This window comes from Gadus chalcogrammus, chromosome 9, assembly GCF_026213295.1.
Source record: "Gadus chalcogrammus isolate NIFS_2021 chromosome 9, NIFS_Gcha_1.0, whole genome shotgun sequence".
Lineage (NCBI taxonomy): Eukaryota > Metazoa > Chordata > Actinopteri > Gadiformes > Gadidae > Gadus > Gadus chalcogrammus.
Genome location: NC_079420.1, coordinates 10046682 through 10064181, shown reverse-complemented (window position 1 = coordinate 10064181; position 17500 = coordinate 10046682). Strand labels below are relative to the sequence as shown.

The window sequence follows — 17500 nt, the reverse complement described above, 5'->3', positions numbered from 1 at the left end:
TGGTGTTGTTTCGGCCCCCAGGTTTTATTCTTGGCCCGGCCCCGTGGCTCTGCTAGACAAAGGGGATGTGTGGCCTCTGGTGAGGGGGAAATGGTTAGCCCGCGGGGCCGGTCAGGGGCCAGGGTTAGGACACGTGGGGCCCTAGCGGTTCGGGGACATGCAGTGCAGGCAGAGAAGAACGACATCGATGGATACTGCTCCAAAAAGTTCAAAAACATAAGGAAACACAAAGAAACATTCATGATCAAAGATATTCAAACACACACACACAAACCTAAGGACACATACAGATGGACCTCACACACACACACACACACACACACACACACACACACACACACACACACACACACACACACACACACACACACACACACACACACACACACACATTAGGACACATAAAAATTAACCATACACCAACATTAGGAGACACATACACACACACAAACACAAACTCACATCAACAACAAGACAAGTCTGTGCCCTACGAGTCTCAACACGTAAACACGGGAGAGTACGGTCTGGTCCGCTGGCCCAAGAAGAGAGAGCCGACTGGCTCCCAAAACATCAACAGTAATATCAGGCAGGCGCAGCCGTCCAAAGACACCGCACTGCTGTGTGAGCAGCTCCCTTTGACCGGAGGAGGGTGGGGGGGGGGGGGGGGGGGGGTGTAGAGTTGGTCACAGAGTCAGTCAGTGTGTCTTCCATCCCAAGCAAGCCACCCCGAGCCCAGTGCTTTTCCACACCAAAGGTCAGGTCAGAACAAGCCGCCCGTGTTTTGAGACGGGAAAGCAGAGACACTCGACGGCGCTCAGATCTGGAATGAACCGCCTTTTGAGTGTTGTGTGTGTGTGTGTGTGTGTGTGTGTGTGTGTGTGTGTGTGTGTGTGTGTGCGTGTATGTGTGCGTGTGTGTGTGTGTGTGTGTGTGTGTGTGTGTGTGTGTGTGTGTGTGTGTGTGCGTGTGTGCGTGTATGTGTGTGTGTGAGTGTGTGTGTGTGTGTCAATGTGTGAACCTATCAGATGTTTTTAGAGCAACCAACCTCTCGAAAAATAAAAGATGAAGATTTCCGACTTTGTAACTCTTTATGTGACAGCTTTAATATCGGTAATTATATGCAGTATTTTGTTTACCGCGCTGCAAGCACAAATGAAGGGAACATTTGTTCTTCCTAAATGTATTCCGAAGGCATTCAGAACAAATGTTGAGGGAGTAAAACATCTCTAGGACAGGATGTGTTTACTTGAAATGTTTAAAAGTGACAAATCATGTGAGATTCTTGAAGGATCACTGCTGGTGTGAATACATTTAGCAGATAAACAACAAAAACACCTTATAAACGTCTGGCATGCGCTTCGAGTTTATCGTACAAGATACATACGAATGGAAATGAGATAAGAAGACGTAGACACCCACACACACACACACACACACACACACACACACACACACACACCAACAACAACATAAAAGGCAAACAATCATCACTTCATGGAGCATTTAAACAAGTACGACTGTCAGAAGTAGAACAGGGCCGTGAAATGCAGTGTTTGAATTATGGGGGGGCTAGGCACTCTCAACACAGTCCTGACTGAGCTCCCCTCGTTCAAACACAACCGCCTTAATTTCGATTCAAATTGGATAAAAATCATTTTACGCAACAATTCGACAACTCAAGCCAATCTCTCTCTCTCTACCTTCCGAGTTGCCGACGTCTCCAGAGCTATAGAAGAACGTTTTTCACGATGTTTACCTCAGCTTAATTAGTGGGCCGGCTAACTGCACGAAGCGCCCCTGCCGCAGACTCTCATTTATGCTAATCTGTCTCAACAGATCCTTCATTAAAGTACAGACTCTGCTGTGTCTAACTGCTGACGCTAGCTCAGCGCGGCTAAATTGTTTCGGACAAATTGCAGCGAAGTGAAGTGCCGCCAGGGAGCGTCACGATGTTAGCCAAACCAAAACACAAACAATATAAACCCGCTGCGTCACTGAATAAGAGTGACCGCCCACAAATGCGTAGTGTTTGCGGAAGGGTGATGGTTATGCAGAAATATACAACTCAACCAAACCCAACCCTCAACTGAGATGTTTTATTACTGCCATATGAATGCTAGCATACTTATAACGAGTTACCGTCCACAATGGTAGTATTATGTCATACTGTTTGAGTTGTATGTGTATGCACAGCCAATCTGTTCACTAAGACATGTGGGAATCACTTTAACGGTAAATTATCCATACTCTTTGATAATAATGTGTCTGCTCTGTAACGTTTGATGTGTGTGTGTGTGTGTGTGTGTGTGTGTGTGTGTGTGTGTGTGTGTGTGTGTGTGTGTGTGTGTGTGTGTGTGTGTGTGTGCGTGTGTGCGTGTGTGCGTGCGTGCGTGCGTGCGTGCGTGCGTGCGTGTGCGTGTAAGACAAGGAACCAACAAGTTTCCCTGCTTGTTAGAATCAAATAACAAACAGCCTCAATGAAATTGACACACATAGACACACGCACAAGGTTATAGTTCCTCATTGAGTGACAGTCTTAGCAGAAAAGGAACTAAAACAAAGCTGGCAACAAGCACAGCTTGCCTCTATATGTCTCTCTCTGTTTGAGCCTTCATCTCCGGCGCGCTCTCTCTCTCTCCCTCTCTCTCTCTCTCTCTCTCTCTCTCTCTCCCTCCCTCTCCCTCTCCCTCTCTCTCTCTCTCTCTCTCTCTCTCTCTCTCTCTCTCTCTCTCTCTCTCGCTCTCTCTCTGAGCGTTATATGTCAACCGGTTCAGATGTCTCTCCTCTCTGTTGAGAACATTTCAGGTACAGAACCTAGTTTCTCCAGCCAGCCCACAGCTTCACTCTCGTCTCTCTGCCACACATCTCCTCGCTTCTCCTCATCAGTCTTTCCTCTCTCTTCCCTGGCAGACTGACAGACAGTCAAATGAATAGGTAGGTAGAGTGATGGACGGACAGATGGAGAGATAGACAAATAGCGTTCTGTATGTATAGATAGATAGATAGATAGACAGATGGATAGATAGACAGATAGATAGATAGACAGACTGACAGACAGACATACCGGGACAAATACTTGAAATAGATAGTGAGGGTGACACAGACGGATCACACCCAAACACAAAAACAAACGCAAACACACACACACACACACACACACACACACACACACACACACACACACACACACACACACACACACACACACACACACACACACACACACACACACACACACACACTCACACACACAGGCCTGTGTCTCCCAGCTCACTCTCACTCTAACGCCACTCTCTCTCCTCTCTTCCTCTCTTCCTTCCATCAGTCATCGCGGTGCGGCTCGATGCGGTGAGCAGCCCCCAGCTCCAGGCAGACAATACGCCGGAGCAGAATCTCATTACAGGTGGGCTCGCGGGGAGAGGATGTGATATGATTAACACTGAGCCGCCGAGACGGATAAGGCACACTCAAATCCCGCAGCGGCGAACAGACGCACGGTCACACGCACACACCGTGCACGGATTAGGGCGTCCCCCGGGCCGGGAGAGTGGCCGTGATACATGGACCCCGGCCCTGGTGAGGGGGGGGATAGGGGGCCGGGGACACTGGGGGCTGTAACCGTAGCTCCGGGATCAGAGAGGGCAGGGAGGGAGGTTCAGCTGCAGAGCAGAGCCAAGGCTGATCCAAAAATACTGGGTTCGGCCGTGTTCATGTGTGTGTGTGTGTGTGTGTGTGTGTGTGTGTGTGTGTGTGTGTGTGTGTGTGTGTGTGTGTGTGTGTGTGTGTGTGGGTGTGTGTGTGTGTGTGTGTGTGTGTGTGTGTGTGTGTGTGTGAACATGCATGAACAGCATGTGTGTGTTTGTGTTTGTGTATGTGCATGAACAGCATGTGTGTTTGTGTGTGTATGTGCTTGAACAGCATGTGTGTGCTTCTGTGTCTGTATGTGCATGGACATCGTCTGTGTGTGTGTTTGTGTATATGTGTTTATGAACGTGTGTGTGTGTGTGTGTGTGTGTGTGTGTGTGTGTGTGTGTGTGTGTGTGTGTGTGTGTGTGTGTGTGTGTGTGTGTGTGTGTGCTTGAACAGCATGTGTGAGTATGTTTCTGAACGTGTGGGAGTGCGTGTGAACGTGCTTGAACAGCATGTCTGTGCATGTGTGCGTGTCTGTTTAGGAACGTGTGCAAGTATGTGCGTGAACGTGTGCAGGGTTGCATCCGTGGGTGCATGTGTGTGCATGCGTGTGTGCGTGCGTGCGCATGTTTGCGTCTCGGCGTGCATGCGTGCGTGTGTGAAGACGCATCAGTCCCAAAGGCAGGCTGTCTGCAACCGAGTGCTTCTCAGAAACATCCAGAGCGACGCATTCAAATGAGCTGGCCATGAAGTGCTGACTGGGGTCCCCGCGGAGGCCGCCGTTCCCCTCTTCATCCTCTCATCCTAAAGGTCTGATGACAGCACATCCAGCGTATAGCTGGCGCAGGGCTCTGGCCTCGGCCCGCAATGTGAAAAAGTCACAGCACTCTTTTACGCTTCACCGTAGCTCCCAGAAATACACATCGCCTCGTTCAGAGAGATGGATGAACGCTCCCTCAGTGTCTCTGAAGCACAAAACCAAGAGGAGCAAGGAGGAGACTTGTTTGACACACAATCACGGACGCACACATGCATACACACACAACGAACATACACACATCACCGCACACTGCGAACACGCACACATGCACAAACACACACCCAAAGACACACACACACACACACACACACACACACACACACACACACACACACACACACACACACACACACACACACACACACACACACACACACACACATGCATGCAAACACTATCTCACACACACAAGCACACTTAAAAATACACACACACACACACGAAAACACACACACACACACACACACACACACACACACACAAACACACACACGCACGCACACACGCACACACACACTGAGCCATTATCCCGATTATATTTCTCGGTCGCCATTCATTTTAAATGTCACATCAATATTCAGAGGCCGCTAATTAATAGCAACGTGGCAGAGACGTCTGCCAGCCCTCCGGCATGCTGATGGGTCTGTTGTCTGCCACGCGACCGGGCTCCGCACAAAGTCTTCGCCCTTGGCACAGCTCCGTGAGGTTGACACGACTACCCAGCTTGTACTCTTTTGCATACTTCACCGTCAAGTCGAATGTACTTTTTTGAACGTCGTCATCATCAGGGGTTTCACAAGGTTCAACGTGTCATTGAGCCCGATAAAGCTACGGTTTTAAATACGTAAGACCTACTCTGAAAAAAACACTAAAACTACGGCTTTAATTACGTAAAAACGCAGACAAATCCCTTTCTATAGATCTATCCATAGATCTATAGATAGATGGATGGATGAATGGATGGAGATGGATAGATAGAGACAGATAGAGGGATAGATAGATAAACATACAAGGACAAATACCTACAAGAGATATGCGAGTGATGGTGAAAGACAGACTAATCACACAAAAACACACAATGACGCACACACAAACATACATGCACGAACAAATGCACGCACACACACACAAAATCTTCTATTAACCAAGCCACTCAACCTACAGCTTTAAAGACACAATAACAAGCAGTGAAAAGTAGGAAAACTTTCAGAAGATAAACATTTTATTTTGAGGATGGAGAGGAATCCTACAGGTCCTTGGTTGGCAAGGTTACTACAATCCCTTAATACAGCCTAATCATAAAAGCCGGTGAAGAGAAGCTAAAATCCATCAAAACAAAGCTGAAATAACGCTACAATAAAAGACAACAAAAGTCACCATGCTCTCCTGTCCTGCTCCTGCCTGATGCTCCCCTCCTCTCCTGAGAGGCCAGGCACAACGGGACGCCATGCCTCCCGCAATGCCTCCATCTGTCTGGACACGGTCTCCCCGCTAACCAGACCTACGGTTCAGACAGGGCCTGACACAAACCCATACGGTCTAGAGTTGTTCTGATACCGATACCAGTATCCTAAAATCCTCCGATACCACCTAAAATGTATTATCAGGTGTCGGCGAGTACGCAAGTCTGTGCGCCAGAGGTGGAAAGTCAGAATGGGAAACGCGTCGCCTCCGACCTACGTGCGTTCGAGCTACCAAGCCTGAAAAACATGGATGCTCACACTTAACTAGAAGAACACAAATGCATTATTCTAATTATAGGTTATAAATGTAAATGATCTAAATTCGGAAAGACTCAGTTTTTTTGACAGCAAGTGAGCTGACTACATTGCTTGCTGTCAACGTTAGAGAACCCCTTCAATAAGAACAAGTGCTATTAGTAGTTACGATGCTAGATGCTGTGTCGGTATATACTCGGTATTAGCCGATACTGAAGTTCAGCATCGGTATCGGAACATCTCCAATACGGTCTCACAGAGACCTACAGGTAGGGTTTCAGCTTGCGGAACAGTTTATCGGGTAGCTGGGCTTGGGTGGATGCATGGGTGGTGGCGGGTAGGGGGGCGGGCAAAGTTTTGGATGGGTGTTTTCTGAAGACAAACAAGGTCGGGCTCTCCTGATGGCGGTGCGAGCGTTGCCTCGGTCGGTGTACCAAAGGGCTTACACAGCAGCATCCAATAAACAGGGACTGCGTGTTCCCACACTAATCTCCTCGTCTCAAATCACTGCAATGCTAATCCTGTCAGACTGTAGTTTTATCTATATATTCAACATCCAGCAATGGTTCCATGATTTGAGTTTGTTTAGCTGTTTGACATTATCCAAATCTGGCAGACGTTGTGTATCGCAGAGGGCAGGGCTTTGTGTACGTGTGGGTGTCGTGTGCGTGGTGTGGCGCCGGAGCAGGATGAGGACCTAGGAGAGCTCACCCTTCCCACGTAGACCAGCAGCCGGGCGTTGAGCGGGCTGTCGTCGGAGCTCAGCCAGAACTCGGAGTTGTCGTCGGATGAGACGGAGAACTGGAAGTCTCCTGTGGAGAGGGACAGGATCAAAGAGTGAGACAGTGTGTGTGTGTGTGTGTGTGTGTGTGTGTGTGTGTGTGTGTGTGTGTGTGTGTGTGTGTGTGTGTGTGTGTGTGTGTGTGTGTGTGTGTGTGTGTGTGTGTGTGTGTGTGTGTGTGTGTGCGCGCGTGTGTGTGTGTGTGTGTGAGCGACAACGTGTGGGTGTGCGACTGAGCAACGTTGTATTTGTGTGTGGGTGTGTGTGTAACCGAGCGTTTGTGTGCGTGTTTGTGTGTGTGACTCAGCGACGATATGCCCGTGTGTGTGTGTGTGTGTGGGTCTGAGTGTGTGTGTGTGTGTGTGCGGGTGACATAACCCTTGGTTGACATCAGAGGCATTGTGTTTTTGTGGGCTGTGGGCTTGAAGAGGAGCCACCGGTCCCCTGGGGGCCGCGTGAGAGGAAGCGAGAGGTAAACAACGCTTTGTAGTTGACTTCCTCGAGGAGGAACAACACGCAAACCGCTCTCGCAAGCAATCTCTCGTGCACGTCGCAGGGCCGCCGTTACCATGGTAACCGGGGCCGGAGAATCGGGGCAGAGTCTCCGGCGCTTGTACGCAGATGAGAAGCAAAAGACTCAGAGCACCCCCCCCACACACACACACACACACGTCCTGGCACTTAACGTAAATAATCACTTATTGCATGTTGTACATCCTGGCACTTAAGATACGCATTTATTGTGTGTGGTACGGCATTGCACTTAAAAATAGCACTTTGTGTATTGTGTAGTGTCTTATCCTTGCTATCTTTGTTGCATGCGGGAATGGGTTAACCTAGCGATTATAAATGATATCTTACTGTACCGACAGCGATACATTGTTGTTTCTCTTTCTTCTGAAAAATGTCGCTTCGGATAAAAGCGTCCGCTAAATGCCCTAAATGTAAATGTGAATGTAAGCTCCGCCTCCGACGTTGCAAACGGCTTTCAGGAACCCTGGGAGATTGGAAGGAGTCGGCGACGCCGTTCCCCCTGACCGAATGCCCCTAGCTGTGGGTCTCAGCGCTCGTTCAGGGTGGTGGTGGGGGGGGGGGGGGGGGGGATAGCGAGGCTGAGGTTACCGTCTCTGTAAGGGTGCAGGAACCCGAAGATCCTTAGCCCATAGTTCTTCCATTTTGGAGCCACGGCTAGCTTCTTCACCGTGGTTCGTGTCTGGAGGAGAAAACAGTTGGAAAAAATGTTGTCAACAGCAGAACTCATCAGTTCTGTTTAATAGTGTTTATTGTGTGTTATATATATATATATATATATTTATCTTTAACACACATATCTTTATGTGTTAATATAAATATATGTATATATTTACTCAAAAAGGAGGGTGGAGATACTGTACTATTGTTGAAATATCCAAAAGATTAACATATAGGATACAGTCTGAGAAGCACCAGCACATATAATATTATGGGATGTCTGATAGCAGGCTTAAAGCAGCGATTTAACTGAATGGCTGGAGCCATATTAAACAGTGCAGGTATTAAATGCAGAAACACTGGGTTTTGTCATAATTTCCAGGGCTATTCTGTTCGCAGGAATAATGATTGGTTATTATTTAATCAATCTCCAGTCCACCAAACTATCTATTCATTGTGAAAGTGGAAGATAAGAAAAGGGACCCCCCTCGAATAGAGCAGACATGAGGCAAAGGAAAATAGATTGATATTTCACAACTCTGTCTCTTAAGCTCTTAAGGTATAAACACTAGGCTAGGTGTAGAGGTTCCCTGTTAAGGAACTAGGCTAGGCGTTGGAAACCTCCTGTGTAGGTGCTAGGCTAAGGTGGGCATTGGATACAACCTGTATCCAATCCTATCCCATTTGTTTTTCTCTATTGTTTTGTCATTTAGTTAAGATGTCTGGCAGTAAAGTGATATATTTATGAAGTATTTGTCCAAAAACGGTACTTTGTACGCAATTTTTTTTACACAATATCAGATTGAAATGTGATTGGTGGGCACCAATGGGGCATTCGTCTGGTAAGAAACACATCGCATCGCCAGCGCTGAGCTCTTTTGGAGCTTGTCATGGACATGTGGCGTGAAGCGGTGATCTCTTATGATCTCTCACGTATGGCGACAAGGTGGTTATTGTGTTTTAAGTCACACTTCTCATCACTTCCAAGAGGTCCAAACTTTTTTGCGTCTGTGTGATGTCAGTCCGGCAGCAGTTGATAAACTGGCATCGTCAGCCCCGATACACAGATCGTAACGTTTATAATACTGTCAATGCAAGGGCTGTCACCATTGTGTTCCCTCAGTCAGCGCTAGATTGGGACTTAACAGACATTGATTTACAAGAATATCTTGGAGATAAGGACTTTGAGGTGTGTGCTAGAGGAGACTTACGTGTGGGTAGAGAGGAAAGTGCAAGTTCTTCCTGAGCTGGGCTATAGAGGAGCCGCACCAGTCTTCAAACACATGCAGGTTGACCAGGCCTTTATACTGAGGGAGAGAGAGACAACACAGCATTACACACATACACAGAGAGAGACAGAACAGCATTACACACATACACAGAGAGAGACAACACAGCATTACACACATACACAGAGAGAGACAGAACAGCATTACACACATACACAGAGAGAGAACGCACAGCATTACACACATACACAGAGAGAGACAGAACAGCATTACACACATACAGTGAGAGACAGCACAGCATTATACTTAGCTCCAAGGACACAGCATCCCCTCAACACACACTCACACTCAAACACACACACACTCACACACACAAACACAGCCACACACACTCACACATCCACACACACACACACACACACACACACACACACACACACACACACACACACACACACACACACACACACACACACACACACACACACACACACACACACACACACACACACACACACACCTCTGTATCAGCATCCCAATTATTTCCTCTTTCACGTTCTTTCACATTGTCAAAGTATATTTGGTCACACAAGAAAAGTGAATTGGTGAGCATAAAGCAACATGTGCAATATATTAATAAATAATTTAACAAAAAGTTTGAAAATAAATATGAATTAAAAATATAAAGAGTTTTGGAGTTTTAGATATGATAATATAAAGAGGGGAGGGGAAGATTATATAACACATAAATTGACACACTAGCAGAATTCTAAGACAGCGCTTTATTGATCCAGACGGGAAGACGCATGAAATGCATCCCATAATTCTCCTCGGGCTCCAGAGAACAATTGAGTTAGTCCTCCATGTTTGTTGGCTGTGACGGTGGAGGAGGGTGCGTGATAGAGGGAGGATGAGGAGGACGAAGGTGGGCGCTAAGTCTACAGGATAATGACGCATGGAGGGAGGCTGGGAAGACATGGCAAGGACAGACTGTCAGACCGACGCCACCCTGAGGAACACTTAGGGGGGGACGCAACCAGGGGCCGCACGCTCATGCACACGCACACACACACACACTAGAGACACACATAGACATACATAGACAGTACACACACACACACACTCTCAGACAAACACAGACACACACATACACACACACACACACTCACTCGCACAGAAACAATCAGACACACGTAATCACACACACACACACACACACACACACCCGCACACACTCGCACAAACACAAACACACACACACACACACACACATAGAAAAACACAGACAGATGCAACAGGGACACACGTACACACTATTTGGGTAACCTAAAAGTATCGTTAGTCATCACAGACAAACTGTGTGTTCGCTTCTTAGTTCTGTAGCCTGACGTCCCGATCATTGGGGAGACGGAGAAAAAACACAGAACAACATTCATCTCAGTGACCCATAATATAAGACACACACACACACTAATGCACACTCACACACTCACACACACCAATGCACACACATGCAAACACACACACACACACATGCAGACACACACACACACACACACACACACACACACACACACACACACACACACACACACACACACACACACACACACACACACACACACACACACACACACACAAGAGACATACATAAACACACTCACACACACTCACACCTCTATCACCAACATCATCAGTCTCATCTCCACCTCGATCACCACCTCCACCCCCATTAGTTTCACCCCCACCAGGCCCACAACCTTCATCCCCAACACCATCACCACAACCACCACACACACAGAAGCGCACACACACACTCCAACAAACACACACACACAATCAAACCTAAACACACACCGCCAACACCTCCAACCCCACCTGCCTCAACAACACCTCAAACACCCCCTTCACCCCCACCCCTTCGGCCCCGTCCTTCCCTCAGCCTCTTCTTTCATGGAGGGCTTGCCTCAGCAGTGAGGCGGCCTCATGAATAACCCATCGGGAAGTTACCATTCACCCAACGACCTGCCGGGTCAGAACCCTGGAACCGCTCATTCTGTACACCTCGCCCACACATCTGCTCTGTGTGTGTGTGTGTGATTGTTCCGTTATGTGTGTTTGTGTGCGTACGTGTGCGCACCTGCCCCGTGTGTCCTCCTGCTTCGCTCTGCTGTGTTGTGTTGTGTATGCATCAATGCAGCGGGCACCAGGTTGAGGTGTGGAGAGGCCTCACCAGAGTGGATAAGCTGGTCCTCGGTCCTCAGGGGAGCTGGGAAGAGTGTCCCTGGAGACTTGCCCATGCTGGAAGCTTGTGTATACAAGACTTAGAGTGGTGGAGCTTTTAATAGGTTTCCTACGGCTTCGGAAAGTAGACCTTACTTTAGGTAAAGTCTACTTACCTCAGGTCCGTCCCCCCTCCCCGCCCCCCAGCTCGCCACAAGAGAAATAAAGCTAAAACATCTCCAATTAAAAAAGCTCCCGTGCAGCCAGCCATGTTGGGCAGGCTGGCTGTGAGGCCTGAGTTGGCCAGGCGCTGGCAGTGTCTATACGGCTCTTTTAAGCCCTGGCCGTGTTGGTGATAGGCGATTCTCCTCTACCACGCAGGGACGCAGAGAGAGGGGAGGGAGGGAATAAGGAAGAGAAACCTTCTCGTTTTTAATGTTAATTTGATTATATCCGTGCGTCCCCCTGGTTTGATGTCTGGCCACGGGGCGGATAAAAACAATCACGTTTCTCTTGTTGCGTATTTGTTTGAGATAAGTTAATAGTGTTGCACACGGCACCACTATTGCTATTGCTTAATGTCATCATAATAACAAGGTTTGATGGCTTAAACACCGCTGTTTTGACGCTGATGTTCATCCAATGAGCGTGGCAACAGCCAATAGCGACCAGACCTCCACACACCCCCTGAAAAGCTACCGGGGGGGGGGGGGGGGGTCGTTGGGCTGTCATTGTGTTCACTAACTGTCATCGGACCGGAAGCCCAAACTTTGTGGCGGTTGCGATAATAACAGTTATCTGTAAAAGTGGGAATGTGGTCACTGTCACAGCGGCCAGGACAAAACAATCACGAGCTGTCCGTCCGTCCAGCGCAGTACATCTGTGTCTCATTTCTACCACAACTCGTCAGCCTCTTCGTCATCAAAGTCAATGTCTGCTGGTGCACGTGAATATGTCAACCACGAGGTTTAGACTTTACCAGATATCTAGGAAGGATATCCTGAGGCAGGGTGCTCGTAATGTACAGCTAATGTCAATAAATCACCTTTGGGAGTTTAAGTCAATTTTTACAGATTTGTTTGATCCCATCTGTCTCTAATCTATCTGTCTCCCGCGATAACTCCATCTCTTACCCTGTCTCTCTGTCTGTCTCTGTCTCTCCCTCTAACTCTGTCTTTGACTGTCTCTCTATAGCTCTCTATTTTTTTCATCCCTCTCCCCTCTCAGCTTGCCTCTATACGTCTCCCTCTGTTTGAGCCTTCTTCTCCAGCGCTCTCTCTCTCTCTCTCTCTCTCTCTCTCTCTCTCTCTCTCTCTCTCTCTCTCTTAAATCTTTAATTTAAGGGCTTTATTGGCATGAAAAAGGCATTCCTTAATATTTCCAAAGCAAAACAGGAGCATAAATGACTCAATAAAACAAGTAGAAATACGTCTCTTTCTCTCTCTTTATAGCTCTTTATCTCTCTCCATCTCCCTCTCTCTCTCTTTCCCTCCCCATGATTAACTCTCTCTCTCCCTCTCTTTCTCCATCTCTCTCTATCTATCTAGCTCTCTCCGTCTCTCTCCCTTTCCCTCCCCATGACTCTGTCTCTCTCGGTCTCTCTCTATCTATCCAGGTTTAGATTATCCAGTCTAAACCTATCTCTTTATCTCCTCTCTCCCCATCTCTCTCTCTCTCTCTCTCTCTCTCTCTCTCTCTCTCTCTCTCTCTCTCTCTCTCTCTCTCTCTCTCTCTCTCTCCTCTCTCTCTCTCTCTCTCTCTCTCTCTCTCTCTCTCTCTCTCTCTCTCTCTCTCTCTCTCTCTCTCTCTCTCTCTATTTTATCTCTCTCTCTCCCTCTGTATATCTGTCTCTCCCTCTCTGTACTTGGCCTTTACTTGGCCTTTTCCTTCCCCATTAAGACAGCATTGATTCCCCTGAAGACTATGTCCTATATATAGCCCTAGGATGCCACATGGTCTCTGCATATCCAAACAAAACAGGGACGCTACCATGTGCGCTTAAGACGCAGGCATGCATGCTTACACACATGAGCTCACACACACTGTGTGTGTGTGTGTGTGTGTGTGTGTGTGTGTGTGTACACACACACACAGGCATGCACACTCCCACACAAAAGTAAGCCACTAAAACTCAAAGCACCTCCCGCAGACCACAGTGTTTACTCTCTACACACCAACACAAGTATCTGAGCCTGTCTTTGCATATCTCAGTCTCCTCTCTCCTCCAATATCTCCTCTCACCCACAATCCATCTGGATGTGCCATCCACCCGAGCAAACATCACTCAAAGGTTTTTTTCTTCCTTCATCCCTCTTCTCTCTCCCCCGCTCCCGCTCTCTCTCTCCCCCCCCCCCCCTTTCTCCCCTCCTCTCCCACTCTCCCTCTCTCCCTCTCTCCCTCTCTCTCTCTCTCTCTCTCTCTCTCCTTCTCTCCCTCCCCCCTCTCCCCCTCTACTCTCTCTGGCTCGACCTGGGAGAGACTCCATCTCCCGTTCCAGAAATCTGCCGCAGCATTCTGTGCTCCCGATGGCAGGCTGGCGTTGACGAATGGCGGTTGGCCCTGATGAGAAGCCTCACCACCTGACACTAGCCCTCCCCCCAAGGGAATGGGGGAGGCAGGCGCTATGTTCTCGCCAAAGCCACGACGGGCGCGGCCAGCCCGGCCATGAGCCCCCCCATCAAAGCCGACGCGCAGCAAACTCGTAGCAAAGCGTACACCACAGACCCTTGGATGGTATAGATATATATCTCTATATCAAATGTAATATAATATATATATCGTACGCTATGCAGCGCATCACGTAAAGATATATCTATATCGAGTGGTCGTCACAAAGCAGTTCCGGAGTCGAGGTGAAATTAAATCTATATCAAATCAAATTAAAAACAGTTAAAATCGATATGAATGTTATGACCTTCTATTATATACCGTGTAGCTATTTTTGAAAGGTTCAAAAGAAGAAAAGAGAAATTTAAAACGATTTAAGTCTATATGAATGCAATGACCTTCTTTTATATACCGTATAGCAATGTTAAAAACGTTTGAAAGAAGAAAAGAAAAATGAATTGTAATGAAATCTAAAGACGATGAATGAAAGACTGTTATCTACCTTCCAGCTATGTATCCCACAGCTATTGAAGCCATAGAGGTCTGAGATACTTGTGGTGTCAGGAAGACTGCAGAAGACAGTAGAATATGCCAGTGCGAAGTAACGGTTGTGTTGTGACGAGAACACGCTCGCGTTCAACTGAAAGACGACACAAAAAGAGGGCGACAGAAATCTAAACTAGAAGCTTATGACAGCTTCGGACCAGTGATTTGTCCCTCAGCTCTGTGTGATTTGTCGCACTCAAGGAAGACCCTGAAATGGTATAAATAATGGAACTTCATTGCCTGCTACTGAAAATAAAAATTACTGGAGAAAACTGGAGCAAGAGAGAGAGAGAGAGAGAGAGAGAGAGAGAGAGAGAGAGAGAGAGAGAGAGAGAGAGAGAGAGAGAGAGAGAGAGAGAGAGAGAGAGAGAGAGAGAGAGAGAGACCAAGAGTTTTTAGGCATCCCAAATTACAACACCTTTCTATAATATTTGAGTTCTTGTTTAAATATGTCATCGTAAAGAAACAGTTTTATTTGTCTCTTCGAGCTTGGCAATGTCACGTTCAACCCAATAAAGACCTTTGAACTGGAATTTTAGAGAGAGGCAGACACACACACACACACACACACACACACACACACACACACACACACACACACACACACACACACACACACACACACACACACACACACACACACACACACACACACACAGACACACACACACACACACGTCCGTGACATCCTATACTCCTGTAAGTGATACTACAGGAACAGGTAGGTAACAGAGTCTCTGAGCTGCTGTCCTCAGAACACAAGCAGCTCACCGGTCGTTCACTCCCGTCGCATTCGCACCAGTGGCATTGATTGATTGATTGATTGACTGTTTTCTTTCAAATTAATTATGTTACCATTATTGACCTTCACAGGCGGCCAAGATTGCCTGTCTATCTGTCCGTCTATCGGTCCCCCCCGTCTGTATGTCTTCATCTGTCTGCCTGTCTGACTTCATTTCATTTCATTTGGCTGTCTGTCTGCCTATCTGCCTGTCTGCCTGTCTGTCTGTATGTCTGTCTGCCTGCCTGTCTGTCTCTCTGCCGATCTGTCTGTCTGCCCATCTTTCTATCTAACTGTCTGTCTGCCAGTCTGTATGTCTTCAATTCTGCCTGTCTGTATGTCTGTCTGCCTGCGTCTCTGTCTGCATGTCTGCAGGTGAATTACTGTTTTTCAGAATATAAACCCTCGGAGATCAATTACTAGATAACCCTTATTACTAGATCCGGTCAGGTATCCACAAGTAAAGTAATAAGCGTTAATCTCCTATGATACCATGCTTAATATGTTTCTTATGTTCATCTAAGCCAGGCTCGGTCCACACACACACACAAAAAACTCTCCTGGGCAGGTTACAAATCCAAAGCTGCTTTCCATGTCGTCATCATTGATTTTGTGTGTGTGTGTGTGTGTGTGTGTGTGTGTGTGTGTGTGTGTGTGTGTGTGTGTGTGTGTATGTGTGTGTGTGTGTGTGTGTGTGTGTGTGTGTGTGTGTGTGTGTGTGTGTGTTTTGTGTGTGTGTGTGTGTGTGTGTGTGCATGCATGAGCACAAATGCTTTTCTAATCAGGCCACGATATAATCACCTCTTGTGCAGCGCGTGCATCGACCACAGAGGTACAGCTCAACTAATTAAAACGATGGACAGCGTTGGCTCAGAAGGTCATTATTAGCTTTAAACACATGCTCCTAAATGGCTGCTGAATCAAAATGAAGCACAGATCCATACAGCCCATGTTTCACACATTGGAGGCCCAACCTCATTGACCTTGTACCAGAACAACTGAATCCCCTAGTCCCCAGAACATTAACTTAATGGTCCGACTAGTGTTCTGAGCAACGAACGCAGCGTTTCTGACTCACAGTTAGAGAGAGGGCTGGGTACTAGCTGGGCACAACGAGCCTGAGATTAAGACGTGTGAGCGACGGCATTTTCTATCCCCGGAAAGGTTAATTACTGATGGATGTGTAGGGAAGGTGTGACAGCCTATCCTGGTTTGCAGGAGGGTCAGGGGGGAGGAAGGGTGAACGGGAGAGAGGGATGAGGAGGAGGGGAGGGACACGAGGAGGGAGAGGAGCAACGTGATGTTGCGTGGTGGTTGTGTTCAAACAAGGGAATATAGTGTTACAATAGCATAAAATGATGCTTTATGCTAAATTACTAAAAATGGGGTTATATCTGTTTCAATCTGGTCTCGAGAAACTGATGATCAGAGAGGAGAGGAGGAGAAGAGTAGAGAGGAAGAGAGGGCAGGGAAGGAGGGAAGGAGGATGAGGGGTGGTAGCAGTCCTACCTCGGGACTCCAGGGTAGCTTCTGCTGGTGTTGGCTGAGGTACTTCCGGAGGTGGTTGTAGTCTCTGCCGTCAGCAACGCCTCGTGACAGCAGCTCCTCCTCCTATGAAAGAGGAGAAGGCATGGGAGTCAGCACCAGTCCAGCAACACCATTATGGCTGAGAAAAAAGGAACCGCGATGTAGAGGAAGAGACACCAATTCCTAGGACTTGAAGGTACAAAAATGTATCCATCCATCTCAGACAAAGGCTTGCACACACACGTACACAGGCACACACAGCACAGACACCCCTTAAGAAAATGGCAAATGGAGTGTGTTTGCCCAGAAGGCTTTAGTGTTAAGACCATCCTCTTAACCAGTTCCCCTTAATGCAGCCTCTTTTAACACTTTTACTTTCCTCCAGCCCGCTTCTCTCCCTCTACCAACAGGGACCCCAGGCAGACCCATAGTCTCCCCCTAATCTGG

At 47.6% G+C, this 17500-nt stretch overlaps 1 protein-coding gene across 1 annotated transcript in view; it reads right to left on the bottom strand.

Moving 5' to 3' along the window:
- b4galnt4a (beta-1,4-N-acetyl-galactosaminyl transferase 4a) overlaps positions 1–17500 on the bottom strand; it is a 137354-nt gene that overhangs the window by 44275 nt on the left and 75579 nt on the right. Inside the window, 4 exon segments of the mRNA XM_056598837.1 lie at positions 6880–6980; positions 8072–8162; positions 9352–9447; positions 17036–17137. Of these exon segments, the coding sequence (XP_056454812.1) occupies positions 6880–6980; positions 8072–8162; positions 9352–9447; positions 17036–17137 (390 nt within the window).